The sequence below is a fragment of the Balaenoptera physalus genome (assembly GCF_965194825.1).
Source record: "Balaenoptera physalus genome assembly, chromosome: 2".
NCBI lineage: Eukaryota > Metazoa > Chordata > Mammalia > Artiodactyla > Balaenopteridae > Balaenoptera > Balaenoptera physalus.
Genome location: NC_138883.1, coordinates 169,261,884 through 169,289,571, shown reverse-complemented (window position 1 = coordinate 169,289,571; position 27,688 = coordinate 169,261,884). Strand labels below are relative to the sequence as shown.

At 37.9% G+C, this 27,688-nt stretch overlaps 1 protein-coding gene across 1 annotated transcript in view; it reads right to left on the bottom strand.

Annotated features, from left to right (window-relative positions):
- GPR158 (G protein-coupled receptor 158) overlaps window positions 1-27,688 on the bottom strand; it is a 329,591-nt gene that overhangs the window by 291,026 nt on the left and 10,877 nt on the right. Inside the window, exon 2 of the mRNA XM_082452975.1 lies at window positions 300-405. Within this exon, the coding sequence (XP_082309101.1) occupies window positions 300-405 (106 nt within the window). The remainder of the gene's footprint in view (window positions 1-299; window positions 406-27,688) is intronic.

The window sequence follows — 27,688 nt, the reverse complement described above, 5'->3', positions numbered from 1 at the left end:
CTTCAGGGCTATTTTAATTGCCAGCCCATTTTGAACAATAGGGTCAGCCTTTGACTAAAGCCAAACTTCAGACATAACTTTAGTTTCAGCCTTCTCTTAGTCCCCACATGAACAGTTATTCTGCACAAATTTCATTTTCTACTCCTCTTTCAGTTCATTTGGCAACATTCAGACCTGCATAGGAGATTTTTTTCCCAGTAAGATGCCTCTTATTCACCTACCCACACAAATACAATATATTCAAAAGTATTATATTTCTGAGCTTCTGATTTCAGAGAACTTTATCTCCATGTTCTTACCTCTGAATTGTTAAGGTGACATTTGTGAGTTCCTGAAAACCAGCCATCACTTGAACATTGGTCAATGTCCACCTTCTGAAGATTTATGTCAACTTTCATGACACCCCTTAAAACAGAGAAAGACAAAAAGAACAAATTAATTTGAGCCTTTACAATATCTAACTCTGTATTCTACCCTAGAAATCAGCCAAATCAGCATAAAGAATGCACTAAAATTCTTCAAATTGCCCACTCATATTCATCTAAAGTGTACCGAGTGTAGCCAGAGACAGAATAGAACAGAATCAGGAAGTATTAGCTTTATGTAAGTCCGAAAGCAGGGACTCTGTATTGTTCACTGTTTCAGCTCCCTGGATAATGCCTGGCACACAGTAGGTGTTCAATAAATATTTGCCGATTGACTGAACTCCGGACAGTATTACTCTGGACGTGGTAGCAAAGTCGACTCTGAAATAACACCTGCTCCCAGTACCCCTTCTATTAAAGTAAATTTTTTAAAAAGCCCTTATTTCTTTCTACTCCTATTTCCCAATGCAGGGCCTGGGATGGGAAGGCTGGGGCAAGGGGGCTGGGAAATGAGTTAAGAGGGGAAGACAGTATCAGAAAATAAGTATCTCTTTCCTCTGATCTTCTATCACAATGACTTTAAGCAGTTCTTTAGGTCTTCCAATGTTCCACACTGAACAGATTTGCACCATCCACAGAAGTGCCGTTTAGTGTTTACTCTTTTAAATCTAGAAATAAAAACACTGCATTTCACTTACCCGTTTGAGAAAGGTCACTAAGAAAGAGAACTCACAAATTCAGAGCCAAAAACAAAATTTCAAAGAAAGCTCCAACTTCACCTAAAATTCCTCCATATTTGCCAACCAATCTCCCTATATTTTCCTAAGATCACTCTCTTCTATTTTTCACCAGCAGTAGCACCCCTAGCACCAGCAGTAACAGACCTATCTGTCCTACACTGAACTATCGCACCTGGACTTACTTGAAATAAATATTCTGGGGACTGGCCCTGAAGCCCAAAGCTCTACAATGACTTTTTTTTCACCAGGTTGAGTAAAGCATATACACTCCACTAAAACTCACTAAATGTAAAAACACATTTTCAAGGTCCCATGTCCCCAACTTAAACTATTTTCATTATGATATTATTAAATATGTACAAACATAAAGGTGGGCTCAAATTCCTTATATTATAGGTTTTCTAGCTACAAAACACACACACACAAAATAGCAAAACAAATGAAAAACTGTAAAGCCAACAATTTTTAAATTTAAAAAATTACTTTAAAAACACCAATGATGGGCTTCCCTGGTGGCGCAGTGGTTGAGAATCTGCCTGCTAATGCAGGGGACACGGGTTCGAGCCCTGGTTTGGGAAGATCCCACATGCCAAGGAGCAACTGGGCCCGTGAGCCACAACTACTGAGCCTGCGCATCTGGAGCTTGTGCTCCGCAACAAGAGAGGCCGCAATAGTGAGAGGCCCGCGCACCGCGATGAAGAGTGGCCCCCGCTTGCCGCAACCAGAGAAAGCCCTCGCACAGAAACGAAGACCCAACACAGCCAAAAATGAATAAATAAATAAATAAATAAATAATAAAAATAAAGGAATTCCTTTAAAAAAAAAAAAAAAAAAAAAAAAAAAAACACCAATGATTATGTTTTGCTGAACTAAATTACCTCTCAGAAAAGAAATATGGTACCAACTGCTAGTTCAGCAAGCCTGTTTTACCACATGTTATGACTCATTTTTCTCATCTCTTTTCTCCTTTTAAACTACTGTGAAAGCTTCTAACAGAGTGGCTTAATGTCATTTGGGTTTCATCTACAGTGAATAAATCATTTACTTTGTAAAGCTGCCTCTGTTCTTATTAACCTGTGACAAAGTATGTACTACGTTACCTAGTGCTAACATGCTCAAAAGAGACACAAAAACAAACAGGCACACCAAAACCTCCCATCAGTATTTGGTTATCCAGACAGCCCAGAATATGTGTAAGTTCATTTTTCAGAGGATCACTGAAAGGAAGACCCAAAAATGTATCATAAAAAACTTATAAATCCTTCAGAGAAATAGCCCCAGTTTGCAAAATCCTACTATTGTGGACCATAATTCCATAAAACAAATACTATTCATGTGATAATTAACTGAATTCCCACATGACCTAATGCCTTAACCCAGTTAGCGCCTTTGCTCTTTCAACAAATATTTATTGTCTGGTATGTGCATATCGAGATAAGAGATGCCATGGAGACGAACCACATAGGTCCTGCCCAAGGAACCCCAAAGGTTTAAGACGCCTTAAAAAGTATCAGAATATTTCATGGAGAACGGATGCTAATTTCTGAGGAATGTGGAAAGTTATCACTTGGGGTAGAACAGGTATTCCATAAACACTGGTTGACTTGCTGTCTTCGCCAACCAGGACTTCCCATAAAACTGTGTTCCATATAGGTCATGGCAATCAAGGCAAGCTCTGGGCTCTACGTATGGTCTTTGGAAAATAACATATCCAGTTTTTCATTCATTCAATAAATTACTTATTGAGCACCTCCTAAGAGCCAAAATTGTTCTAGGTCTCTGAAATACATTAGTAAGCAGGAAAAAAACAGTTCCTGCCTTCATGGAGCTTAACTCTAGGGTGGGACAGACAAATAATAAACGAGGGCTATAATAAATAAGTAAATTACACTTCGTATTACAAACTAAAAAGTGCAATGGAGAAAACGGAAACAAAACAAAAAAACACCTTCAAGGAGGTAAGAAGGATGGCTGGGAGTAGAGGGTAGGTTAAACTTTTTTTAAAGGGTGGTCAGGATAAGCCTCACTGAAGTAAGATTTCTAAGTCAATGGTTCAAGGTACAAATAATCACAGCAGATTCGTATTCACACTCTAAGTTACCAGCCATCTTCCTCAGTGACATAAAATTTCGCACTGGACTACCACCGTCTGCTACATTTTGGTATACCTGAACGGCTTATTAAGAATGTAAGTAGGAAACTAATAAAAATATGTATTTCTGTTTGTTCCACAATCGTTAGTAATAATAAGGTCAAGTTTTCCTCCACTATCTTCCTACCCTTTAGGGCAAGATAGTGGAAATCTCAAAACCCTCCAGAGCTGGCTCAGGGACACGGGTTAATTGGGGACTCCAGGAGAATGCAATTACTCTGGTTCCTTGCCTGAGAAACCTGGCTTAAGAAATTGGTATCTTGGGCTTCCCTGGTGGCGCAGTGGTTGAGAATCTGCCTGCCAATGCAGGGGCACGGGTTCGAGCCCTGGTCTGGGAAGATCCCACATGCCGCGGAGCAACTAGGCCCGTGAGCCACAACTACTGAGTCTGCGCTCTAGAGCCCGCGGGCCACAGCTACTGAAGCCCACGTGCCTGGAGTCCATGCCCCCCAACAGGAGAGGCCACCGCAATGACAAGCCCACGCAGCACAACGAAGAGTAGCCCCCGCTCACCGCAACTAGAGAAAGACTGCGCGCAGCAACGAAGACCCAACACAGCTAAAAATAAATAAATACAATAAATAATTTTTTTAAAAAACCTACCAAAGGTAATGAGCCGTGCGTTTAGCAGCTGGGAAATCAGCGCTGACTCTTCTTCAGTAGCGCCTGGGCCTCGGTGCCTGGAGACCTACAAAGCCCTTGGGGAGGCGCCGTGACTTTCTGTGGGGGGTGGGGAAATGGAGGCCTGGGGCATTAAGCGGAAAGAGAACAGCTCTCTCGGTTTGGGAAAAGCATTCAGCCACAGCCACGCACTCAAACGCCGACTCACACGCGCCGGCAGAACTTGGGCCTGTGGAGGCCCCCGCTGCGCCTGCGCAGGCCCCCGCCGCGCCTGCGCCCTGCGTCTCCTGAGCGATTCCCCTCTGGGGCGGAAGTGCTTCTCCCACATCCGGTGAGCGGGCACCGCCGGGAAACTCTGAGGGCGCGCAAGTGGCTGACGTGTGGTGGCTTGAGGACCGGAAGAGGAGGGCCAAGAAGAGCCTGGTAAGTGGCGTCCAGAGAATGGAAAATATAGCAAATAACATCGCCCAAACCTCTGGGTGCTTAGCTGAGCCGCAGATTAGCATTTTCCTCCACTTCTCTTTCTGACTCCTGAAAGGCAGCAAAAGCCCCAAACAGGATTCATCCTCCAACTAAATTTGGAATTTCCCTGACGTTCTCTCCCCATGAATGGACTTCCGTCCTTACAGTTTGTTCTGAAACTCACCCCCCAAATCAAAACAATTGTCAAGTTCCATAGATTCTACTCCCTGCATGCCCGTGAACCTTCTTCATTTCTGCTATTTCCGCCTGGTTCAGGTCTTCATCTCTCAGAGAGCTAAGAAGTTTTTATAATAGTTTACTAATTTGGTCCTGTCTGGCATTGCTCCAGGTGAAGATCTCGGTTTGTAGGCCCTCACGTTTATACGGTTTAGGGTCCTTCTTTAAGAAACAAATACAAAACTGTGAATGTACATTTTTATCACAATATGACCTTTGGCCCTACATGCTTGTGTTATAAGTGCTGGTTGGGTAGTAAGATCATTACCAGAAGGCATTTCTATACCAGAACTTAGCTATAGACAGAAGTGACTACAGATTACTTTAATATATATTACTAAATAATCGAGAACTTCCCCTTAACCAATTACCAGTAATGCCCACAGCCTAGGGAAAATGTAATGGAGGCAAGTTATAGTAGAAAGAGCCTATTCAATTATATCTTCCTTTTGCAAATTTTACAAAAAACAATTGACCACAAAATTCGTTGTTAGTGCCTATTCCAGGGCTTTAGAAAATTCCCATGCAAGCAAGCGGCCGTAGAGCTTAAGCATGAAACACTGCTGTCTGTTTAACCTTTGAAACTTGTAAATATGATCCTCACAATTCCCTGCTTAAAATCAATATTTCCCACTCTCTTGAAGAATGAAATCCAAGCTCCTTGGTATAACATTATATTCAGGCCCCTCCTACTTCTAACTTCTCCACCCACTCACTTGCAAACATTCTTTGTTCCCGACAATTCAGAATTACATGTGGGGTCCTAAATAATTCATGCTATCTCAAAAAATCATTCTTTTATAGATACCTTTATATCTGAAGTTCCTTTGCCTCAGTTGTGCTTTACCTATCATAGCTCCTACCTGGCTCCTTTTTAAAGCCTTCTGTGAACTCCAAGCCTCATTTAGAAACTGCTTCTCTATTCTCCCCACAATACACTGTGCTTACCTTCTTCATATCATTAGCACCTTTTATTATATATTGGATTTTTAGTGATCTGTTTTTCCCACCAGACTAAAATTTCCATAGCCCATGGCTTTGTAATATTTTCCCTCAGCTCCTAAATCAGCGCCCACACCCCAAAATTAACCTTGAAAAATTGCAGATGCTAGAGAGATGTGAATAGTAGCTAAAATAACCATGACCAGAGAGAGAGAGCACGTGCCCGTGCGAAAACCCAAGGAAACAGAAAACTATCATGGACTGCTATGGGTGAATGAATGGAAAGAAAAACTGGGTATGTTGAAGGAACGTTTTGAAATTCTCCTTTTGTTTCTTCACCACGTTACCTTGGGCCATAATTTTCCTTCTTCATCACTACAGAAATTGACAGTAACAACCAATTAGTCAATTTTGATGGGGAATCAGGGCAGAAGTTCTACCAAAATAAAGAGTTGATAAAAACAGATGCTGTTAGACCAGCTGCCATCAGTCATTTCCTCCAAACAATAGATAACCAGAACAGGACCTGGTGCCCAGCAGGGGGTTGCTTACATAACAGAAGCCTAAAATGTATGGCACTGGCTTTGGGCCCGGGCAGAGGCAGAAGCTAGAAGGGCCTCAAAGAAAAGGTTAATAAAAGTGGGAATATGTTGGTGAGTCTTAAAGGACAGTGTAGAAATGATACTGGAGACAGAAGAAAAAGCAACCTTTGGTACATAATAGTTGGAAAGTTTGGCAACACTGTCACCTGTAAACCAATGAACTTGTGGATATGTCTAAGGAAGTTTCTAGGTAAAATGCAGAGAATACTACCTGGCTTTTTCTAGCTGACTGTGATAGAATACAAAGAGAAAAGCATGAACTAAAGTAACAGTTGCTTAGTTTTGTTTTGTTTTTGGCTTTTTAAATTTTTTAATTGTGGTAAAATATATATAACAAAATTTACCATCTTAACCATTTTTAAATGTACAGTTTAGTAGTGTTAAGTACTTCATATTGTTATGCAGTCAATCTCCAGACTTCTTTTCATCTTGCAAAACTACAACTCTATACCCATTAAACAACAATTTCCCATCCCCCTCCTCTGCCCAGCCCCTCTATTCGAACCACAATTCTAACTTCTGTCTCTAAGTATTTGACGGCTTTAGACATCTCATGAGTGGAATCATACAATACGCGTCTTTTTTGTGGCTGCCTTATTTCACTGTATAATGTCCTCAGGTTTCATCCATGTTGTAGCATGTGTCAGAATTTCCTTCCTTTTTAATGGAATAATATTGCATTGTATGTATATACTGTATTTTGTTTATTCATTCATTTGTTGATAGACACTGAGTTGCTTCCATCTTTTGGGTATTGTGAATAATGCTGTTGTGGAGTTGCTTAGTTTTGGGGTGAAATTTAGAGGAAATATTAAAGAGTCAGGATTTGGAAATAGAACTGTTGCACATCCCCTGTGTATTCTAGCAAAAGAGTCTCAGAATATGAAATGGCTTCAGAGCAAAGAACCACCTCAGGGTGGGTCTGGAAAATCCTTTGTTAAGACTTAAGAAAGGTCTAAGGCAGTGTTTCATAGAGGCTCTCAGCTAGACTAAAGGACTTCTGATGGTCTTATGGGTATGCCTCATAGACCCTCACTGTTAAACAATGAGGATTCTAAGATTCTCAAGGCTTTATTTATTTATTTATTTATTTAAATTTTATTTATTTATTTATTTATTTTTGGCTGTGTTGGGTCTTCATTTCTGTGTGAGGGCTTTCTCTAGTTGCGGCAAGCGGGGGCCACTCTTCATCGCGGTGCGCGGGCCTCTCATTATCACGGCCTCTCTTGTTGCAGAGCACAGGCTCCAGACGCACAGGCTCAGTAGTTGTGGCTCACGGGCCCAGTTGCTCCGCGGCATGTGGGATCTTCCCAGACCAGGGCTCGAACCCGTGTGCCCTGCATTGGCAGGTGGATTCTCAACCACTGCACCACCAGGGAAGCCCCTCAAGGCTTTATTGCACAGTAACCACAGGACCCAAGATAAAAAACTTCCTGTCTTAAAGAGATTTGTAAACGTGACTTCTGTCTAATAGAATGAAACCCAGTAAGATTCATAGGAAACCTACGTTTTTCAATGAATAGCATAGGTAAGAGCACTGTCATCTTGAATTAAAAAGAAAAGAGATAGTGCAAAATTTTAAAAGACACTTTCCCCACCCCCACCCTTCTATGGGCAAGAAGCAGGCTGAGAAGGCCACTCAATTGCAAATATAGTCAGTTTCTTAGGGAAAAGGAAGGGTAGCTCAGAGGACAGACTCAAGAGCCCAGAGGGTAAAGCCAGGACCTTCAGAGAATTTTCCCGTTTTTGCGTTTACTTTCAGCAGGGTAATAGCCCCCATCTCTTTCTTTTTGACAATATGTGTTGAAATGAATTTCAGAATTGCCATAGACTAGTAACTGCTATGTGTATCCTGTTCTCCTGCTTTTTTAACTGAAGTGTTATTGTAATTGTCCTATCTCTTTATCACATGTGGATGTTTCAGGGATACTGGGGGCAGGGGACGGATAATGTTTCTTTACAGGTCTTTAAATTGAGAGATACTATACTTGAACTATACACATAGCACTCATGCTCACCTGGGTCTCATTCAGTTGGCTAAGTCCTGACTTCAAGACAGTATCACAGTGAGATAAGACTTTGGGGGTGGGAGACTTGAGAGGAGTAAGTGTATTCTGGAGATAAGAAGCCCTACTACCCTATTACCCTGCTGAAAGTAAACGCAAGGTGCCAGGTGGAGTAAATGTGGAAAGAGAGTTTACTGAGCAGTGCCCATGCATCCCCCAGCTATTCCAAACTTCTCAGCCCAGTTGCCAGATATATGAATGAAGAAGCCACCTTAGAAGTGGGTCTTCCAGCCCCGGCCATGCCAGCTGACACTGCATACACTGGAAACAAACCACTCAGCCAAGCCCTTCCCAGATCTGTGACTCACAGAACTGTGAGAAAAATGCTTGTTTTAAAAAGCCCCTAGGTTTTTCAGTAATTTGTTATGCAGAAATAGGTAACTGGAACATCTAACCAATATAGACACTGTATATGCGGAAAAGAAACAGTGGATTTAGAGGACATAGCTACCAAGGGCATCTATGCTGCCAAGGGCACGTGTGTGTGCTTGTGTGTATGTGTGTAAATTTATCAACAATTGACATAAGAAAGAAATAATTGTAGTTGGAAATTCTGACATACCTCTGAGAAACTGATAGATTGAACAGAAAGAAGCAATTAGCAAATATCTCAGCAGTACAATTAGTAGACTTAAGCTATTTAGGCATATATAGAGTCTTCATGTGACAAATAATTCACGTTTTGTATTCACATGCACAGAATATTTACTGAATATTTACCAAAAATAAACCAGAGATAATATTTCAAAGGGAACCTCAGATTCCAAACTATCAGTGTCATACACACTATGTCCTTTAGTCATAATGCATTAAATTATAAATTAAGTTTCTTAAAAGGATAGCTTAAATACATCTCACATGTTTGGAAAATTAAAACAAATTCCTAAATAACCCTTAGGTTGAAAAAGAAAATTAATGAATACTTAGATTTGAATGGCAGTGAATACACTACAAGTAAAAAAAAATTCTGGAACAAGGGTTAGAGAAATGAATGAACCTAGGGCTGGGGCAGGGAAAATGCAAGATACACTTAAAGCATCATTTTCAGAAAATAAGAACAAGGGCATGTCAAAAAGACACACAACCAGCTTAAAAGAGTTCCCAATTGTGGAAGCTGGAGTAGTTTGAGCAATGAAATAAATAATGATAATATCTGATTCAACCCCCAAAATAAATATTCATAAGTCCATACTCATATGAATAAATGATTAAGTTAATAAATGAGGAAGAAGACAGAACTCTTTGTTACAAAAAAATTCCAGCTCATACATTTAGAAGGAATGAGGGAAATAGAAAATCATCATTAGAATACCACATTAATAATTGTTGCAGGCAAGACCTGCTGATAAATCCTAAAATTAGTGGGAAAAACATTAAGAAGAAACAGGATATTTGAATAAGCTCAAAGCATCTCCCCCAAAACATTTATTCATTACTGTAGTGGTTTTAACATATGTCCAAAATTCTTTGATACTCCTCCCTCCAGGAAGAAGTGAATTCACCTTCCCTTGAGTGTGAGCTTAACTTAGTGATTCACTTAGAATAAAGTACGGAAAGGGAAAAATAGTAACTTTAGAGTGGAGAAACCTGGCAAACACCCCACTAACCAAGTGACCACGGTTAACATCACCAGTAATAAGACATATCAATACTATGTACTCTGTGGTATGATGCAATGAGAAGAGCATTTCCCCTCTATTGTATTCTTCCCAAAAGTCCGTAACCTCTGTCTTATCATGAGAAAGCATCAGACAAATCCAAATAGAGGGATATTCAACAAAATACCTTAGCAGCACTCTTCAAAAGTGCCAACTGACAGTTGATAACATGAGAGAGTATTGTTTAAAGGCAAGGAAAGACTGAGAGACTGTCACAGATTGGAGGAGACTAAGGAAATATGAAAAACAAATGATACATTAGTTTGCTAGGGCTGCCATAACAAAGTACCCAGACTGGGTGGTTTAAACAACAGAAACGTATTTTCTCATAATTCTGGAATCTAAAACTCCAAGGTCAAGGCATCAGTAGGGTTGGTTTCTTCTGAGACCTCTCTCCTTGGCTTGTAGATGGCCATCTTCTCTCTGTGTCTTCACATGGTCTTCCCTTTGTGTGTTCCTGTGCCCTAATTTCTTCTTATGAAGACCCAAGTCATATTGGATTAGGGTCTATCTTAATGACCTCATTTTAACTTAATTACCTCTTTAAAGATACTGTCTCAAAATACTGTCACATTCTGAGGTACTGAGGGTTAGGACTTCCACATACGAATTTTGGGGAAACATAATTCAGCCTATAAGATATGGTATCCTATTTTGGATCCTGGAAGAGAAACAGAGCATTAGTGGAAAAACTGAGGAAATCTGATTAAAATCTGTAGCTTAGTTAACAGTGTTGTACTAATATTAGTTTCTTAGTTTTAATAATTTTATGTAAGATGTTAATGTTATAGGAAGCTGAGTGAAGGGTATATGGGAACTTTCTGTATTGTCTTTGCTAATCTTCTGAAAGTCTGAAAGTATTTCAAAATAGTTTAAAAATTTTTAGTTATAAAAAAACTAAATTTCTTTGAAAAGATAAATAAGGGAGACTCAAGAATTAAAGAGAAAATATGCAAATAAACAGGAAATAGGCAAATAAACAATACACAGAATGAATAGATACAAAGGAATGTTTTAAAAAGCTATTATTATTTTTAAAAAATATATGATTAATTATTTTGTAACAAACTTTTAAAAACTAGAGGAAATGAAAAAAATGGATAAATTGATAGAAAATATACAATGCCAAATTTGCCACAAAGGGAGTGTAAAACTTGAATACAACCATAAGCATAGAGAGTTTTAAATCATTCACTTCCCAGAAAAGCTTCAGGCCTACGAACATGGTTTTGTTTATGAATTCTACCAAACTTTTAAGGAAAAGTTCTTTTATTTTTACAAGTTCTTAAAACCCAAAATTATCCAATTTATTTTATATGATTTTGATTCCAAGCCACATGAGGACAATATTAAAAAAAAAAGTCCCATTTTAACTTTGCATAAAGATCCAAGAATCCTAAAGGAAATCTTGGCTAAGCAAATATTAAAATATATTAAAATAATTATACATTATGATCCACTGGAGTATATCTCAAGAATAAAAGGATGTTTTAACATCAGAAAGTATATCAATGAAATTCAGCAATAATAGAAGAAATGAGAAAAATTATATGATTGTTTTAATCAATGTAAAAAGGCATTTTAAAAAGTTCCAACACCTAATTTTTTTAATGGTATACTAGAAATTGAAGGATACTCTTAACTTGGTAAAACTTGCCTCTATCAACCCTATACTTAAAGGAAGAACTTTTTCTTTAAGATGTTCCCTTTAAGTCAAAAATGTTTACTATCACTGGTGCCGTATAACATAGTTACTGAAAGTCAAACTAATTCTGTAAGAAAAAAAAAGAAATGAGATATAAAGATCAGAATAGAAGAGATTAAACTCATTATTTGTAGATGATATGACTGCTTAGCAATAAAATCAACAGACAAATATGAGAACAATAAGAAAGTTCAGCAGGATTGATGGATACCAGATCAATGTACAAAAATCAATAGCATTTCTCTACACCAACAATCTCCAACAAAAGTTATAACTAAAAAGATGCCATTTAAAATAGCAACAGAACCCATAAATTCTCTAGAAGTTAACTTAATCAAGAATACACAAAACCTTTATGGAGAAATTTTGAAGCTCTATTGAAGGACAAAACAAATGATCTGAGTAAATGGAGAGACATCACATGCTCTGAAAGGGAATAATTTAGTGTATTAAAAATGTCAATTCTCATCAAATGGAGCTATAAATTCAATGCAGAACCAATCAAAATTCTATATGGATTTTTTTTAGAAACTTGATAGCTTACTTTAAGTAGAAAAATAAAAGTCAGCTGTGAAAAGGGGAAAGAGGTAGGCTTTGCCTAAGCAAATATTGAGACATACTACCCAACCACAACAATGAAACATAATAGTATTGACCAGAAAACAGACATGGGAAACAGTGGAACAAAACAGAGAGCTCAGAGACATACACATGCATATAAGGCACTTATTTGTATGATAAAGGCTGATAATGTTGGGAACCTGGCTCACTAAATGGATAAAAATAATAACTGCATCTCTACCCAATACCATATACAAAGGTGAACTCCCAATGTTAAAGACCTGACTGTGAAAGGTAAAACTTTAATGGTAGTAGTCGATTATAAGAGAATATTTTTGTGGCAAAGCATTGAAAGACTTCTTAAAATGAAACCCAAAAGCATAAACTGTAAGGCAAAATTTTGACTAAGTAACATCAGAAATTTTTAAAAATTCCATTCATGGGGAGATATTATGGACAAAGTTACCTGAAAGATGACAGATTGGGTGATATTGCAGTGTCTAAAATTGACAAGGAAATAATATCTAGAATACACCAGGATCTCTTGCAGCATAACAGAAATATAAGAATCACAATAGGAAATGGGCAAAGGCTATAAACAAGCAGTTTACAGAAAAGTAAACCCAACAGGCTTACACGCACATGAAGAGATGCTTAAGCTAATTAGTAGTCAGAGAAATGCAAAGTAAAACAATAGTGAGATATCACTTTACATTCATTAAAATGGCAAAAAATTAGAAAGCTGTATGATGCCAAGTATTGGCAGGAAAGTGAGGCTATAGGAGCCCCTCTGCCCTGCTGGTGGATATGTAGACTGATGCAGCCTGTCTAGAGAGCAATCTTGCAATATTTTGTAAAATGACATTTACCCCTCTCTGTGACCCAGAAATCCTGCAATTCAGTTTATCTTTCAAGAAAATTCTCATGCAGGTCCATAAAGGGGTATATAAGCTTACCACAGTGTCATTGTAATGGCAAGGAACTGAAGACAATCTGGGTGTCCATCCCTAGAACTGGACAATTTCTACATGCTATTTAGCAGTAGAGTCCTAGGCATCAGTAGGGAAATGGACTGGTTGTATACATAGCAGCAGGAAGAGATTCTTAAAGCAGAATTGTATAAATAAAAAGTAAGCAGAATAATGAGAAATATAGCAATTATTTAACTAAAATGATTTGCACACAAATAGCACATGAACAGAAGAGCACGCTTCACAGGTTAGTTGCTAGTGGGGTGGGATCAAGGAAAAGAGACTTTTTTTTTTTTTTTTTTTGGCTGTGTTGGGTCTTTGTTTCTGTGCGAGGGCTTTCTCTAGTTGCGGCAAGCGGGGGCCACTCTTCATCGCGGTGCGCGGGCCTCTCACTATCGCGGCCTCTCTTGTTGCGGAGCACAGGCTCCAGACGCGCAGGCTCAGTAGTTGTGGCTCATGGGCCTAGTTGCTCCGCGGCATGTGGGATCTTCCCAGACCAGGGCTCGAACCCGTGTCCCCTGCATTGGCAGGCAAATTCTCAACCACTGCGCCACCAGGGAAGCCCAAAACTTTTTTTTTTTAAGGGACGAAGAGCGATTTCCTTTCTGTTTCCTTATAACTGTAGAAGACTAGATTCATGTTTCAGTCATCTTTGGGTAACTTCCTCACTTGGGGCCTCTCATCCTCAGAAAACACTGCTCACAAAAACATCTCTACCATTTAGCTCAACCCGTGACTACAAGAAGTACAGGAGAACCAAGAACACAGTCTGATTCCCTCTAGATTATCTTGAAGAATTTGACAACAGTCTGTCTTAAAGCAAGAAAATGTTCTCCCACATTACTTTGCAGCTGCCATGTCCAGAGAAGCTTGCCAAAGCTTTACATAGTGACAAATGTCTTCCTCTGTCTGGCTTCTTGTTCTTGGAAGGCATTTTGGCAATCAGGTCACACCTTCCTTGGGAAGATCTATGCATTTTGTGTGGGGAAAATAACTCAAGTTTGATTTAAAAAAAGAGAGAGAACCAATAAATATGAAGTAAGGTCAATCAGAACATCAGTTCTCCATCCACAAGTGTACAATCTTTGGGGCTCTTGGAGGTGATCCTTTTTCAAAGTTAAGTGCAGTACATATCTTAAAAGTGCTAGGGTTTAAAGTTTGATAATAGATGATTGTCCCCCTGAAAAATATATTTTGAGTTTGCTGCTTTTGCAAAAGTAGCTGACTAATGTCTCATTTTATGGTTTTCCTTCACTGCAATAATTTTGAGGTACATTCTATTTCAATTTTAAATGAAGAGAGGACAGTTTATTTTATCAAACACGTCCACAGTGTTCTTTATATCACCTCTTTGAATATGACCATTTCTAAGTGGGGTGGAAAATCCCTTGTCAGGGAACCCACTACAAAGAGATCACCTGTCTTGACTCATTTTATTCAAATAACACTTCTATAAAAGAGCAAGTACTTTTCTTGATTTATAGATGAGGAAAATAAGGTTCAGAAAAGTTATATAATATGTCCAAAGATATACTTTTTTTAATTGCTAGGGGAGAAAAAATAAGAAGAAAGTATATTCTGTCAGAGAAAATAAATGTCTAATGTGGACACTAATCTGTCTTAAAATATAACGATTTCCTACCTTGAGTTTCCTGGTGATTTCATTAAACAAGTCAGTTATGCTTGGCTACAATAGCTAAGTGAAAATAATCTTTTTTGTTAGTAATTTTTAAAATCATTAAATTTCTTTTTTCTGTTGGTTCTTATTCATATAGCTCTTCAAGTGAAATTACCCATCTGATAAGCTGCACAGTTTTTTATTCTAAATGACTTCTTTGTAGACCCTAATATTTTTTACAAAAGGTACAAGTTAGCCATTCATAGTAACTTTTCAGAGAAAGATATATAGCTTGTGCCAATGAATTCTTCTGATTTAGAAATAATAAGAGTAAGCAAGGCTATAAAGTAAATTTAAAATGTTCCCATTGGAATTTAAACTAAAGTACTTTGGTTAGATACCCAAGATATGAACTAAATATAGGATGTACTTATATGCTTAGAACCCTATGTTTTAAGTTATCATTTATTGGGTACTCATTGTGTGTCACACATTATGCTATACACCCTTAAAACACCCTCACTGAACTGTTATGTGACTGATATTATTCTCCCCAATTTATATTACAACTATATATGGTCAATATCATTCTCCTAAATAATAGTTGAGAAATTTGGGACACAAAGAAGTGAAATAGCATACCTAAGGACACACACCTAATAAGTAAAATAACTGAATATGATGTCCATATCTTAGGTATAAGGGTAAGGAGACTGGTCAAAAGACCTAAGTTTGAGTTCTTGTTCAAGTTGGTGAGTTGAGCATATGTTTCTCCACCTCGTCCCTCCACCTTAATGGCAGTAAATAAATACAAGAGGGAATGAGAAGAAGTAGCTGACCAGAGATTTGACATAATTCTCCAGGATCATACTGATGATAAGCCAGAGTGGTGGCAGCTAAGCCCAGGACATGCTCAGGAGAAGGCTGGAACAGAGGTGGAAACTATTCTTTAAGCAGAGTTTCCAGAAAGATTTTAAGCTCAAAGTCAACAGGTATCAAGAGTGGAAGTAGAAAATGAGGCAGACATCAAGGTGATGAATTGAAGGATTTCCTTCTAAACAGTTACACGAGTTGGCACATCCTCTCCTTGCATGCAGTGATGACATTTATTCCCAAGCTAAAAACCAAGATCTGTTACGTAAAGAGATTGAAAGAAATGTCTGGAAAGAACTAAAACTTCTAAATGGTTATTAGTTCTCCCAGAGTAAACGTCTAGGGTGAGCCAGAAACTGCCAGCTTCCTTCTCAGGCATCCTAAAATGAATGTTGAAAGCCTGACAGTCAAGGGGAGGTCTACTGAGGAACTAGGCCTACTCATCTGCCATAGGAATCCATGCCATCTAGCTATATATGTTTACCTAGCCCTTCAGTCATAAAATCGATGGCTAACAAGGATCATATCTGAGATGAACTGGTAGCATAAAGGAGAAGAACTGGTATGAACAAGCAAAATAACTGAACCTGGAACAAACAGCAATAATTCAGGGAACAGAAGACAATTCAGTAGATATTTTAATTAATATTCTCAAAGAGATTTAAGAAAATGAACATACAATTATGAAAAAAATAATCAGAGCAAGAAAGAGTTCATGGAAAGTAAAAGTGATTGCTAAATGAAAACTAATTTAATTTTTCAAAAAGGTAGAAAAAATAAAATCTTCTAGAAAGTAAAGTAAAAAGAAAAAGAGATGAAAAATGAGAGAAGAGTTAAGAAATACAGGGATCAATCCAGAAAGTTGAATACTTAACTGTAGGAGTTCCAGAAAGAGAAAATGCGTAGCAGAACGTAGTTTTAAGCCATCATAAAAGAAAATTACTGAGTGGAAAAGTCTAAAAGGGCCAACTAAGTGATGAGGTTGATGAATAAAAAGAATCACATCTAAGCACATCATCATGAACATTCAGAACCCCACGGAAAAAGAAAAGATCTTAAGAGTTTCCATGAGGAGAAAAGATTACCTACAAAGATATAATAAATCAGGTTAATACCAAATTTTTCACCAGCAGCAATGAATGCTAAAAACAATATAACAATGTCTTTAAAATTCTGAGGGCAAAATGACTTTGAACCTATAATTCTATATACAGACAATCAATCATGCATGAAGACAAAGACATTTTCAGACATGGGGGAGACTTAGAAATTTTACCTTCCACAGATTCTTTCTGAAAAAGTATTTGAAATTGCGCTTTAGAGGGTGGGAAAAAAAGAAGAATTCTTGAAATAAGAGGACCAGCACCCAACACACAATTGGATCCAAAATTTCAATAATTTGAAAATGTTTCCATCATAGTTATTCTGCAGAAGACCTAAAGCAATTTGTACAAATTATGGGACTCTAAGAAGCATGTTTTCAACAAAAATGTAAATTTTCTTTAACAAAGAATGATTGATTAAGAAGTTGGATGATCTTAGAAATAAGAAAACATAGGGTTTCTTTTTGTTTCTTTAACGTGAAAAGAAAAGCAATTGGCAGCTGCATGGAGGGAAAATAGGTGAAAAGTCTCCATTGCAGACATGCACAAACTAAAGGTAACATGGTTTTGTGCAACTGATCTAAGAAAAAGGGAGAGATAATCCATTGGTCCTTGAAATTTGGAACATTCTGAAAATGGCATAGATTCAGATATTCAGATTTTAATTTTTAGAAGCAACTAATGGACAAAACACAGAAGTGCGTTTTTGGGAGCTTTTTTTACTGCAGTGACAGACTGAAAATGTTACCATCTTGAATTACCTAAAAATATTGGAATAGGAGTAGGAGCGTAAAGAAAGAAAAGAATAGAAGATACTATTTAAAATTGATGGGTATAAAAGTCAAGGTAACCAATAGAAAAATTAAAAATATGATTAATAAAACAATGGAGAGAGTAGAGAAAGGAAAAGTGAAATATAAAGAAGCTTAAGTTTCACATTTGTCGTATCAGAGAAGCTAATGGTGATGATTTTACTCCCCAAAATTCATAATCCCAATTTTCCATTGATAATGCTCTTCATTAGAGATGTACTTCTGCCTATACTTCCTTTCCTATGGTGCAAAGTCTGCTTCCTCCAAATTCATGTCCAAATGTTTGTGGTGTCCCTTCTGGCTTTTCCAGTCTCACTTCTGTATCTTGTGCCTCTCACTGGCAGTTTTTGAGGCAGCCCCTAACCTGACATCTTAGTCCTCACCATAAAAGACAACAGAGTGAGGCGGGAAACGCCAAACGTCAAGACCTGCCAGCCGCCAGCTTGAGAGAGGTAGGGGACCCACTGCATGTCATCTCAGGCATGCTGGTGAGGGAGAAAAGTGCTTTGCCCCTGAGTTTGCCTGCTGTGCCTCTGCCTTTAGTCTCCTGCTGTCTGTGTTTGGAAAGGGTTTCACCGTACAGGTTTAAGCCAGGGAGCAAGAAAAGCACCCAGCTGATTTTTGCAAGAAATTCTAGATTTTCAATCTCTATCTCCCTTACCACTCAACTCTTTCAGTGTATTCATTCACAGCCAAGAATGGAGCAGCTGTAAATAGCTTCTTTGACTGAAATCTCATCAGAGAAGCTGGAAAGCCCAAGCTCCCAGAGCTAAGGGAGGCACTAGGCAGGAAGGCCAAGACTGAAAGAAGGAGGAAAGAAAAATGGAAAGTAAAGAAAACGAATATACATCCACAATCTACATAGTACTACAGGGCTAGAGATTTGTAAAGCCCTTAACATGTTCCTATATTTTAACCATTTACTGAGCACCTTCTACATCCCTTACTCTCATTTTCTATGTCAACCCCCCTCTCACTACATTCCAGCAACATTGACTTTCTTTCTGCTCTTAGAGCATTTGAAGCTCATTCCTATCTCAAGGCCTTTGTTCTCACTGTTCCCTATCTCAAGCATGATTCCTAAGCTTAAGCTTGTTTCATGGCTGTCTCCTCATCCTTCATTTCTTAACTCAGAGTCACATCTTCAGAGAGGTTTTCCTTAATCACCCTATTTACTGCAACGTGCCTTACCTCTCAGCCATTCTTTACCACATTATCATATTTATTTTCTTATAGCATTTGTTTGTATCAAGAATTATATTTATCTTGCTTGTTTGTCATCTATGTCCCCCCACCCACCAAAAAAATCCACAGGTACGGGATTTTTATCTGTCATTTTCACTATTATATCCTCAATACCCATACTTCTAGCCAGGCGCATGTTATATACGTTATTTTTTTAAATAACACATTCCATACATTATGCTAGGCTCTTTACATAGGTAAGATTGTTTACTCTTTACAGTGTACTCTATACTCTTTGCAGATAAAGAAATTGAGCCACAGAAGGAAATAACTTGCCCAATATCACACAGTAAGTGAAAGTGGAAGCTCGTAGTTTCAAATCTAGGTTTATAATCCTAAAACCCTTCTTCTTAGACACTATTCCACACTTCCTGAAATATGCAAGGCACTTTCAAGAGGCAGTGAATATGGGAAGTCATGAAGTGTGGTCCTTGCATTTGAAGGACCTGTAGAAATGGTTGGGGAAATAGGATGTTTACATTAAGAGACAAATTATAACAACAAGAGGCAGCTGCTCTCATGATAGGACCTGTGATCCCCCTGCCTTCATAACCTACTAGTCATCCTGCCCCTGCCAGTAGGGTCATGGCCGGCAGCCAAAGTTTTTGGACGACTACAGCTGAAGCTGCCAAGTATTTACAACTCTTAATTCTTACTCTTAAAATCGTTTAAAAGGAATTTTATGTGTTTCAAGCTTATCAGATACTGTTTACTTTTTCCCAAGTTTGTGTTTAAGGACCAGTTCCTTCTGAATTATGAAGACTTTGTTTTTGATACAAACTTCTGAAGCTGTCCCCACATGTCTCCTTCACAGGGTCTGGAAGGGCCTAGGAACATACTGTCAGGCTTTTCAGGTGATCCTGATACCCAGCCAAGTTTGGAATCAGTGAATAATGACCGTAAATTAACGTTTACTTGATGACTCAGGGTCTTTTTATCTGTGCCTGTTATTAAACTACAAGTTCACTGCAGCCATAGCCAGTGCAGATGATGGTCACCACTTCCCTGGGTCTCAATTTCCTCATGTGTAAAAGTAAAAATAAATTGGATTACATGATCTGTAAAATCCTTTTTACTTCTAAAATTCTAATTCTTCAAAAAGGAGCTTTCCCAGGATGTTTACTAGAACATTGTTTCTTTCAAGAATGCCCCAGTTGTTATTTGCTTCTTTCTCAAAAAAGTGGAAAGACAAATAAATTTCTAAATAACTTTCAGAGGGCTGTAATATGAGGGCCTTCCCACAAATCTAATTATTAAGTTAGTACCTGAAACAGCTTTCTCAAGTGTGCCTTATCCAGAAAAATAGTAATCTTCATCTTTCTCTTCATGAGCTTTGGTCTCATCTCTTAACATGCACAACATCATCTCTCATTTCTCTGTAACCCACACAATATACAGCAGCACGCGCCTCGCTTCTTGCCCCTGAAGCTCACCTGTACTACATGTTTATGGACGGCACAGGAGGAAGTAGGCATGCATCAGTTTGTGCTGCAGTAATTTGTAAAGCCTAAACATTCTTTTCCATCATGTAGCCATTGTTATTTTTTAAGGTTTCTTCTGACAGGACTCTAAACACTAGTAATGTTAAAAACTGTGTCTTTAAACATGTTAAAGCCTTAAATAATGTCTATATAATATGTCATTTTAATTATTTCTTCTAGGAAATTTCATTTATAATACGTTCAAATTATGAGCAGCGTCTAGTTGAATCAATAAAGGTAAAGTGGCAAACAGAGCATTTTAGGAAATTCCCTGGTGGTCCAGTTGTTAGGATCCGAGCTTCCACTGCAGGGGGCCTGGGTTGGATCCCTGGTTGGGGAACTAAGATCCTGCAAGCCATGCAGCGCAGCCAAAAAAAAAAAAAATCATTAAAAAAACCAGAGCATTTTAAGAATATATATTGTAAGGTATTAATATTCCTTTAATGGGATAAGCTCTGCATCAGCCTGTTTATAGCTTTGACTTCCTGAGATAAAGTTCTGAAATGCAAGCACAGTCAACCTATCTTTATAATGATTAAATCTTCAGGAACTTGATTTCTCACTACTTGCTAGAAAAGAATAATTCAGCTTCATCAGAACTATGAAAGTGCTCAGTGGTAAACGGAGCTTCATGAAAAAGTAAAACACTATTCCACAGCATCATAGATTGCTAACTGTTTTTCATTGTTTCATTCATCTCCATGTGTTCCCTGTCCACACTCCTCTCTACCCCCTACTTTTTCCCTCTCTCCTCTCTTTGTCCCCACAGAGATTCTCACACACACACACACACACATTTTCTTTTCAAAATGCATCCTTTAATGGGAAATCTTAAATATAAGACATTTAGCTATATAAGTAGCAAAGCCATGCTTAGCAACAAATTCTGGAAATAATTTGGCCAGATGTTCTTTTTGAGCCTTAATAACATCTAAATGTGAATTAATATTCCATCGATTCATCAAAATTTTCCAGTTCTCATTCATGTCAGATTCTATATGCAGTGATCTTATGTTCCAAACAAACAAACAGAAATGCGATCTGACAAAATCGCGTGCACACACACACACACTCACACACTCACACACACACACATACACACAGATACATATAGAACTCTTGAAATAGGATAGCCACAGAATAGCATTTTTATATGTGTTCCCTCTACACCAGCTGCTTTCAACCAGAGGCATTTTTACCCCTTAGGTGATACTTGGCAATGTTTGTAGACATTTTTGATTGTCACACTGGGCAGGGAGGTTGCTACTGGCATCCTGTGGGTAGAGTCAGGGGTGCTGCTAAACAACTTACAGCAAAAAAGCCCCCCAGCAAAGGGTTATCTGGCCCCAAATGTCAATAGTTCTGAGGTTGAGACACCCTGCTCTACACAGTGGTCTAAGGCATCAAATAAGGGGACAGCCGAACTCTTCATTCCGTTCCCGGCAACTGACTAGAAAAGAAAGAGAAAAAACACATACCTCCACAATTCCATTTAAATCTCTTTAACCAAAACTAGTTACATGGCTACACCACAAAGCTTTTATTTCCACCCTGAAACTTTTAAGCACTTTAGAAAGGAAAGACAGATCTAGTCCCTCTATTTTTAGTTTATAAGTGGTCTTGTATTCTCACTGTCCTATCCATCTCCCCACAGTGTGAGTGAAACGCTTTGCCAGATGGTGTAGGAAAGATTTTGATAATCCTTACCTCACCTATGCTGAAAATAAGTTTCTGCAGCTTCTGGCCCGATGTTTTGTGTATTTCACATATATTAAAAAGACAGTGTGGTTACATGTTTTAGTATAGCTTGTCTTGTTTAAAAAATTATTATGAAGACAAATAGCAATCTGATATACAGCAGTAAGGTCTAGGTTTTTTGTTTACATATAGGCATATTTTGCTGCATACTTATAGTTTATAGATGACAGTAGAGCTTTATAGTTGGAGAGACCATGGAATTTAATTTCCCATTTTCTAATATCACAGTTCATCAAATATAAAATGCCATTAATTGTAAGATATGCTATTACATTCTGTACCACTAAAAGAAAGTGTATGCCAGTTGCAAATGACATGCCCTCAATAATTAAGACACATCTCAGTTTGAGAGACATCAAAATGTGGAAAAGGTACATCTTAGAATTGATAAAATGCATTATTCTGTACTACAATACCTTTACCTTTTCCTCTTTCTGAGATAAAAGCCATGTGTCTTGTTATTCTATAAAAATCCTTCCACGATAATGTAATAAGGCATACACGTTGGAAAACACATAAGTGGTGAGAAAACCAGGTTAAGAAAGTAAACCAACATCTTATGTAATTCTAAGTTCCCTTTTAGGTTATAAGTGCACTGGGTACTTTGCTAACTGGACAGGAATTTTTTTTTAATCCTGTTTTGTCTTATTCTAAATGGGGGAAAGTTACAAGAGATATTATAATGAATAAAAATTAACTGGATTTCAATTAATTATAAGTATCAGTTAACTATAAAAGAGAAAGAGACTGCCTTCTTTAATAAAAAGGAAGGAAACAGTGTTTTTTTGAGAAAATGATCTTGGGGTCAGATCACATTTAAGCTAATCTCTGTTTTCTATAAATTCTACCTATAATGAAGGTAATAAAGCTAGGTGACTCCTGTGATTGCTTTGAGGCACTATAATATCCTTTGGTGTAAAAGAGAAAGTCAGTCATGGTTCGTACACTAAGTTTGGTATTGTAGAAAATGGGGCTGGGGGGGTGGGTACCTGAGAAAGACTTTTAGCCAAGAGCATTAATTTTTTCCTAAACTGAAGAAGTATTTTATAGAACAGTCTATCCACCTAAATCTTCTCATAGGTCAAGTTTTAGGAAGAAAGACTTGTTAGATGAGTAAATGCCCAACCAAAGTAGAAATTACACCAGAAAAGGTTTCTTGCTAAACCTTGAAAGACGAATAATACTAAAAGACCAGCAAAACAAGCCAATGTACGTATGTGCCATAGCTGTGCTAGGCAACAGCCTAATGATGCCGTTGTCTGCAAAGTCTCCGAAACATAGCCCCAGGCCGGTGAACTGCCCATTTGCACGTAGTGGCCATCAAGCTGCCAAAGTTACCAAAATTCCAACGTACTATTTCAGTAATTGTGTTTAAATAACCCTGTGAACATCAATCCAGTACTGAATAGAGAAAACAAACAAGGCCCTACTGCTTCTGTACCAACCAAGTACAAATAACACCAACAACGTACTTCTTGGCATCCCAGTATATTACAATATAATCATAAAACACGGTGCATGTTGGAAAAGGGTAGCCTTAAAACCCTGAACAGTGAACAACAAACTGCTGCGTTTATGAAGCTGAAAGTAAAATTTGACTTATCCAGCAATTGAGGCCATAAAATCAGTCTTGTGAGGCATGAGTTCTCTCCCCAGAGGGGAGGCCTAAACTCTTGTCATTTATTTAGCAGTCTTGAAATCCCATTTCAGCTTCCAAATGCGTGTTCTAGAAGGTGGCAAGATAATGCTGTACCACTGCTACACCACACTAAATAGCCTCCTTTGAAGTATTAACACCAACTACAGAGGTAAGTCAGAGACAGGTTGTTTTTTAACAGTAAGTAGGAGCTTCAGGATGCCTAAACATTGATTACCTTGGGGGAAATTACACAAGTATACTGAGGCCCTTGGTTTAGAAATCTGTGAAACAGCTTCTTGTTGACTTTAAGTAAATTTCAGGTGATCTTTCAAGATCTAGAAACTCAGATCATGCTTATTCTTATTTTGAAATGGAGTTCTCATTTCCCTTAGTATACTTAGTTCAGTGTACACCGAGAGGGCTTTCTCTAAATATCCTATGAGTAAATGACCGTGATAAAGTTAAACACTGAACATATATGAACATGATCTGCATTTAAGTGAGGCTACATTAACTGGCTTCAGCATAACAATCAAAACTTCACAAGTTAAAGTGACACAGTTAATTATGTACATAATCTTAGACTTTTAGATTATAAGGAACCCAACAGGTCACCTAGTCCAACCCCCTTTAATTTACAGATGAGGAAACAGGATTAGAAAGGCAACTGCTGCCCATGGGAACACCATAGTCAAGGATGTGGTCCAGGCTGGGGTCAACGTCTCCTGTCTCCAAGGCCAGTATTTCCCCCATGATCCACTGTAATTACAAGCCTTCGCAATAATAGGAACGAAACTAAGTCATTATATAAATTATAAATTACTACAAATCATGCGACTTTAATACTACTAAAAGTGTTCAGTATTTAGGAAGACAGAAGCTGTGACACAAAATATTTACTGAACTTCCTGTGTGATGACAGTTCTTCATTTAGTCTTTACAAAATCCCAAAGATTTTTACTTTACTATTCACAGATTAAAGATGAAATAATTGAGACTCAAAAGCCTCAATAGCAGAAATCCATCTAAAAACTGTTTGATCTATTACCCAGGTAGACAACTCTGTACTGTTCCTATAGGTAACCTCTTCACCACTACCAGTACCCACAAGAGAGACAAGATATGTTTGGCCTAGAGCAAGATGGTCATTTCTCTAATACTATGTAAATTGCCATCTGCAGAAATCTATACCAGAATCTCTGATGGAGGTGTGTGGGCACATGTTTGTGAAGGAGAGAGAAGTAACCCCTCAGGAGTCAGTGACTCAGTGACACCAATGTTAATTATGTAAGTTTCTAAAAAGGCGTTTCCACACTATTGTGGAAAAATGCAGGTCTGGTATTCATTTGGTGTCCTCTTCTGCACGTTACTCCCCCATCAATGTCATTTCCACAAGGTACTGCATTTATGTGTATCAGCCCTGTTTCCAAAGCCTCCTTGTTGCCCGTTGGATAGGTCACTTAAGAACTCATAGAACAAAGAGTTATAAAGGTATATGGATATCACCAAGTCTCTTTCCACGTTTTAATTGTGCAGAAACTGATTTTCAGACAGGTAATACAGCCAGTCAGAGACAAAACTGGGACTTAGGGCAAAGTTCTGACTCAAGTCTAATACTCTTCTCTCTATACAACATACTTGATTATAAGATTGGCCAAAAAGAACAAGTGTCTGTCACTTATTTGGCCAAATATATTAATTATTTCAAGCCAATACCATGTTACATTTTTAATAACAAGGTGAAAACAAAATTGGTAATTAAGAGATAGCAGCATAGGGTAGTAGAAAGACAATACAAGCCTCATAGCTAGATAGATCTAAATTTAATTCACGCTCCCTAATTTACTAGCTGTGTTGCCCTGGGCAAGTTGCTCAACTTTCCTGAAGTTGTAACTACCTGAGAATACTAAGAATTAAATGCAGTGGGATATTTATAAAACATCTGACACATAGTAGATGCTCAATATATATTGGTTCCCATTAATTCTAACCCACCGCAAAAGAGCTGTGCCACTCTAGCAAATTCCTTTAGCCCTTTGGGTCTCAGTTTCCTCCACTGTACAATGAGAAGAGGAAAGAAACCAAATGAATTCCAAAATCCCTTACAGCTCATCAAGTAAGAATTCCCAAAGGTTCCTTTACCTTAATTTAAATTCAACAAACACTTAGGTACCTTATATTCATCCTAGGCACTGAACAGTTCCAATCACCACCAGGAATGTGTCTATGATTTCATTAGAATGGGCTCCAACTCCATAATACTTTAAGTTCCACGCAGAAAAATCAGTATACAAAAGCAAAGGACTTAACTTTGAAGAAAACTCTGCAAGGACATCACAAACCTAATATGATAAATAAAAATAATTTAGGGTATACCTTAAATTGTTAGTCTTTTTTTTTTTTTTTTGCTGGAATAGAAGATGAGAACTTAAGTGTTTATACTATAGGTCTATAACAAGACTCAGGAGCCATTTAGGTAAAGCACTAATGCCATTTTTGGGGGGAAAAAAGCAATAAACTCTTCCCATGTGAGTCTTATACTAGGCCTTAAAATTTAAGAAACCTGTGTCATTCTGAAGCAGAGGGGAATAAAATTTATTCTGAGAGGTGTTTTACAGTGATAAGCATTAATATAAGAAGGTAGTTGACCATGTTTTCCACATTACTTTTGAATTTCATATTTCAGATTTGCATTCTCTAAAAATAAAATATAATTTAAATCTTGAACCTTGTAAGTAAGACCTGGGGAAATATTAGCTAAAATAGTAACTGAAGTTAAATGAAAATCTGAACTACAAAGTTTATCCTCCTCTTCTCTTCCATGAGGAAATCATTAGCAATAGATTTTTTTTATTACAGATAAGGCTTTTTGCAAATAACACTCTATAGATTCAAAATAGATTTAAAATCATGATTAGAGCCTAGTCATGGTTTCTCAGAAATTCATTTGGGGTTTACCCTGTTACCATACCTGTACAATATTATTCACTTATGTTATAAAATTTTAGAATACACATCTTAGGTGATAAAACGTCAAAAACATTTGCCTTTTATGAGTATGAAGAGACAGAAAAGGCCTATTGAAATTTATATGTATATATATATGGCATAGTGTGAACCAGAGGCAGAAGGCCTGGATCCTATTTCTGCTGTTGTTAAAAGCTTGATATGTGATTCTTGGACAAGTCACTTCACCCTTCTTATCTGTTTCTTTATGAAACAGGAAGAACCATCTGATCTAAGATTTCTTCCAGTTCCTATAATTAACATCTGTGTGAATCCTCAATACAGTACTTGAGGAGCATGGGACATGGGGCAAAAGTACTCACAGGAGAGCACTTATTCTGCTCTTCATGTGTGCTGCTAGGAGGAGCCAGATTCTGTAGAGAGCCAGACACTAAATGGCCTGGCTTCCTGCCTTGGCTAAAGAACACCATCGATGACTATGAAGGCACTTACAGAGACTCAGCCAGAGGAAACAATCTATTTTCTGAACATAGTCCAAAAATTAGATAGGGTCGTGTGAGCCTACACAACATGACCCCTGGTGTCTCAGCCTTTTATCTTGGCCTGTGGAAGGCCTGAGTTCATTTAGGTGACCTATGCTTTCTGAGCCTTATGAGAAATACTTCTGAAAATAAATGGTTCTCATCCCCAGTCTCATATCTGACCCTTGAAAATACATATATTTTTATGCAGGAGCTGCAATACATGCAGCACTCCTAGGACACCTTCATGAGACAGAGTTTAGCATAGTGGTTAAAAGTGTGAATCGAGCTCAAATCCCGACTCTACTACTTAACTGCTGCGTGATCTTAGGAAAGAAGCTTAATCTCTCTGTGCTTCAGGTTCCTTTTCTGTAAAACAGGGAAACTAATAAAACCTAACTCAGGTTTGTTGTGAGGATTAATCAATTTAATACATGCAAAGCAGTTAGCACAGAGCCTAACATAAAGTATCAATATACGTTAGTAAGATGGATGAATGGATAGATCAATTGGTTGATTGATCGATCGATCTTTCAGTTCTGGGACCTGGGACTCCCTGAAAAGGCTTATGTGAAGGCCAAAAGCAATT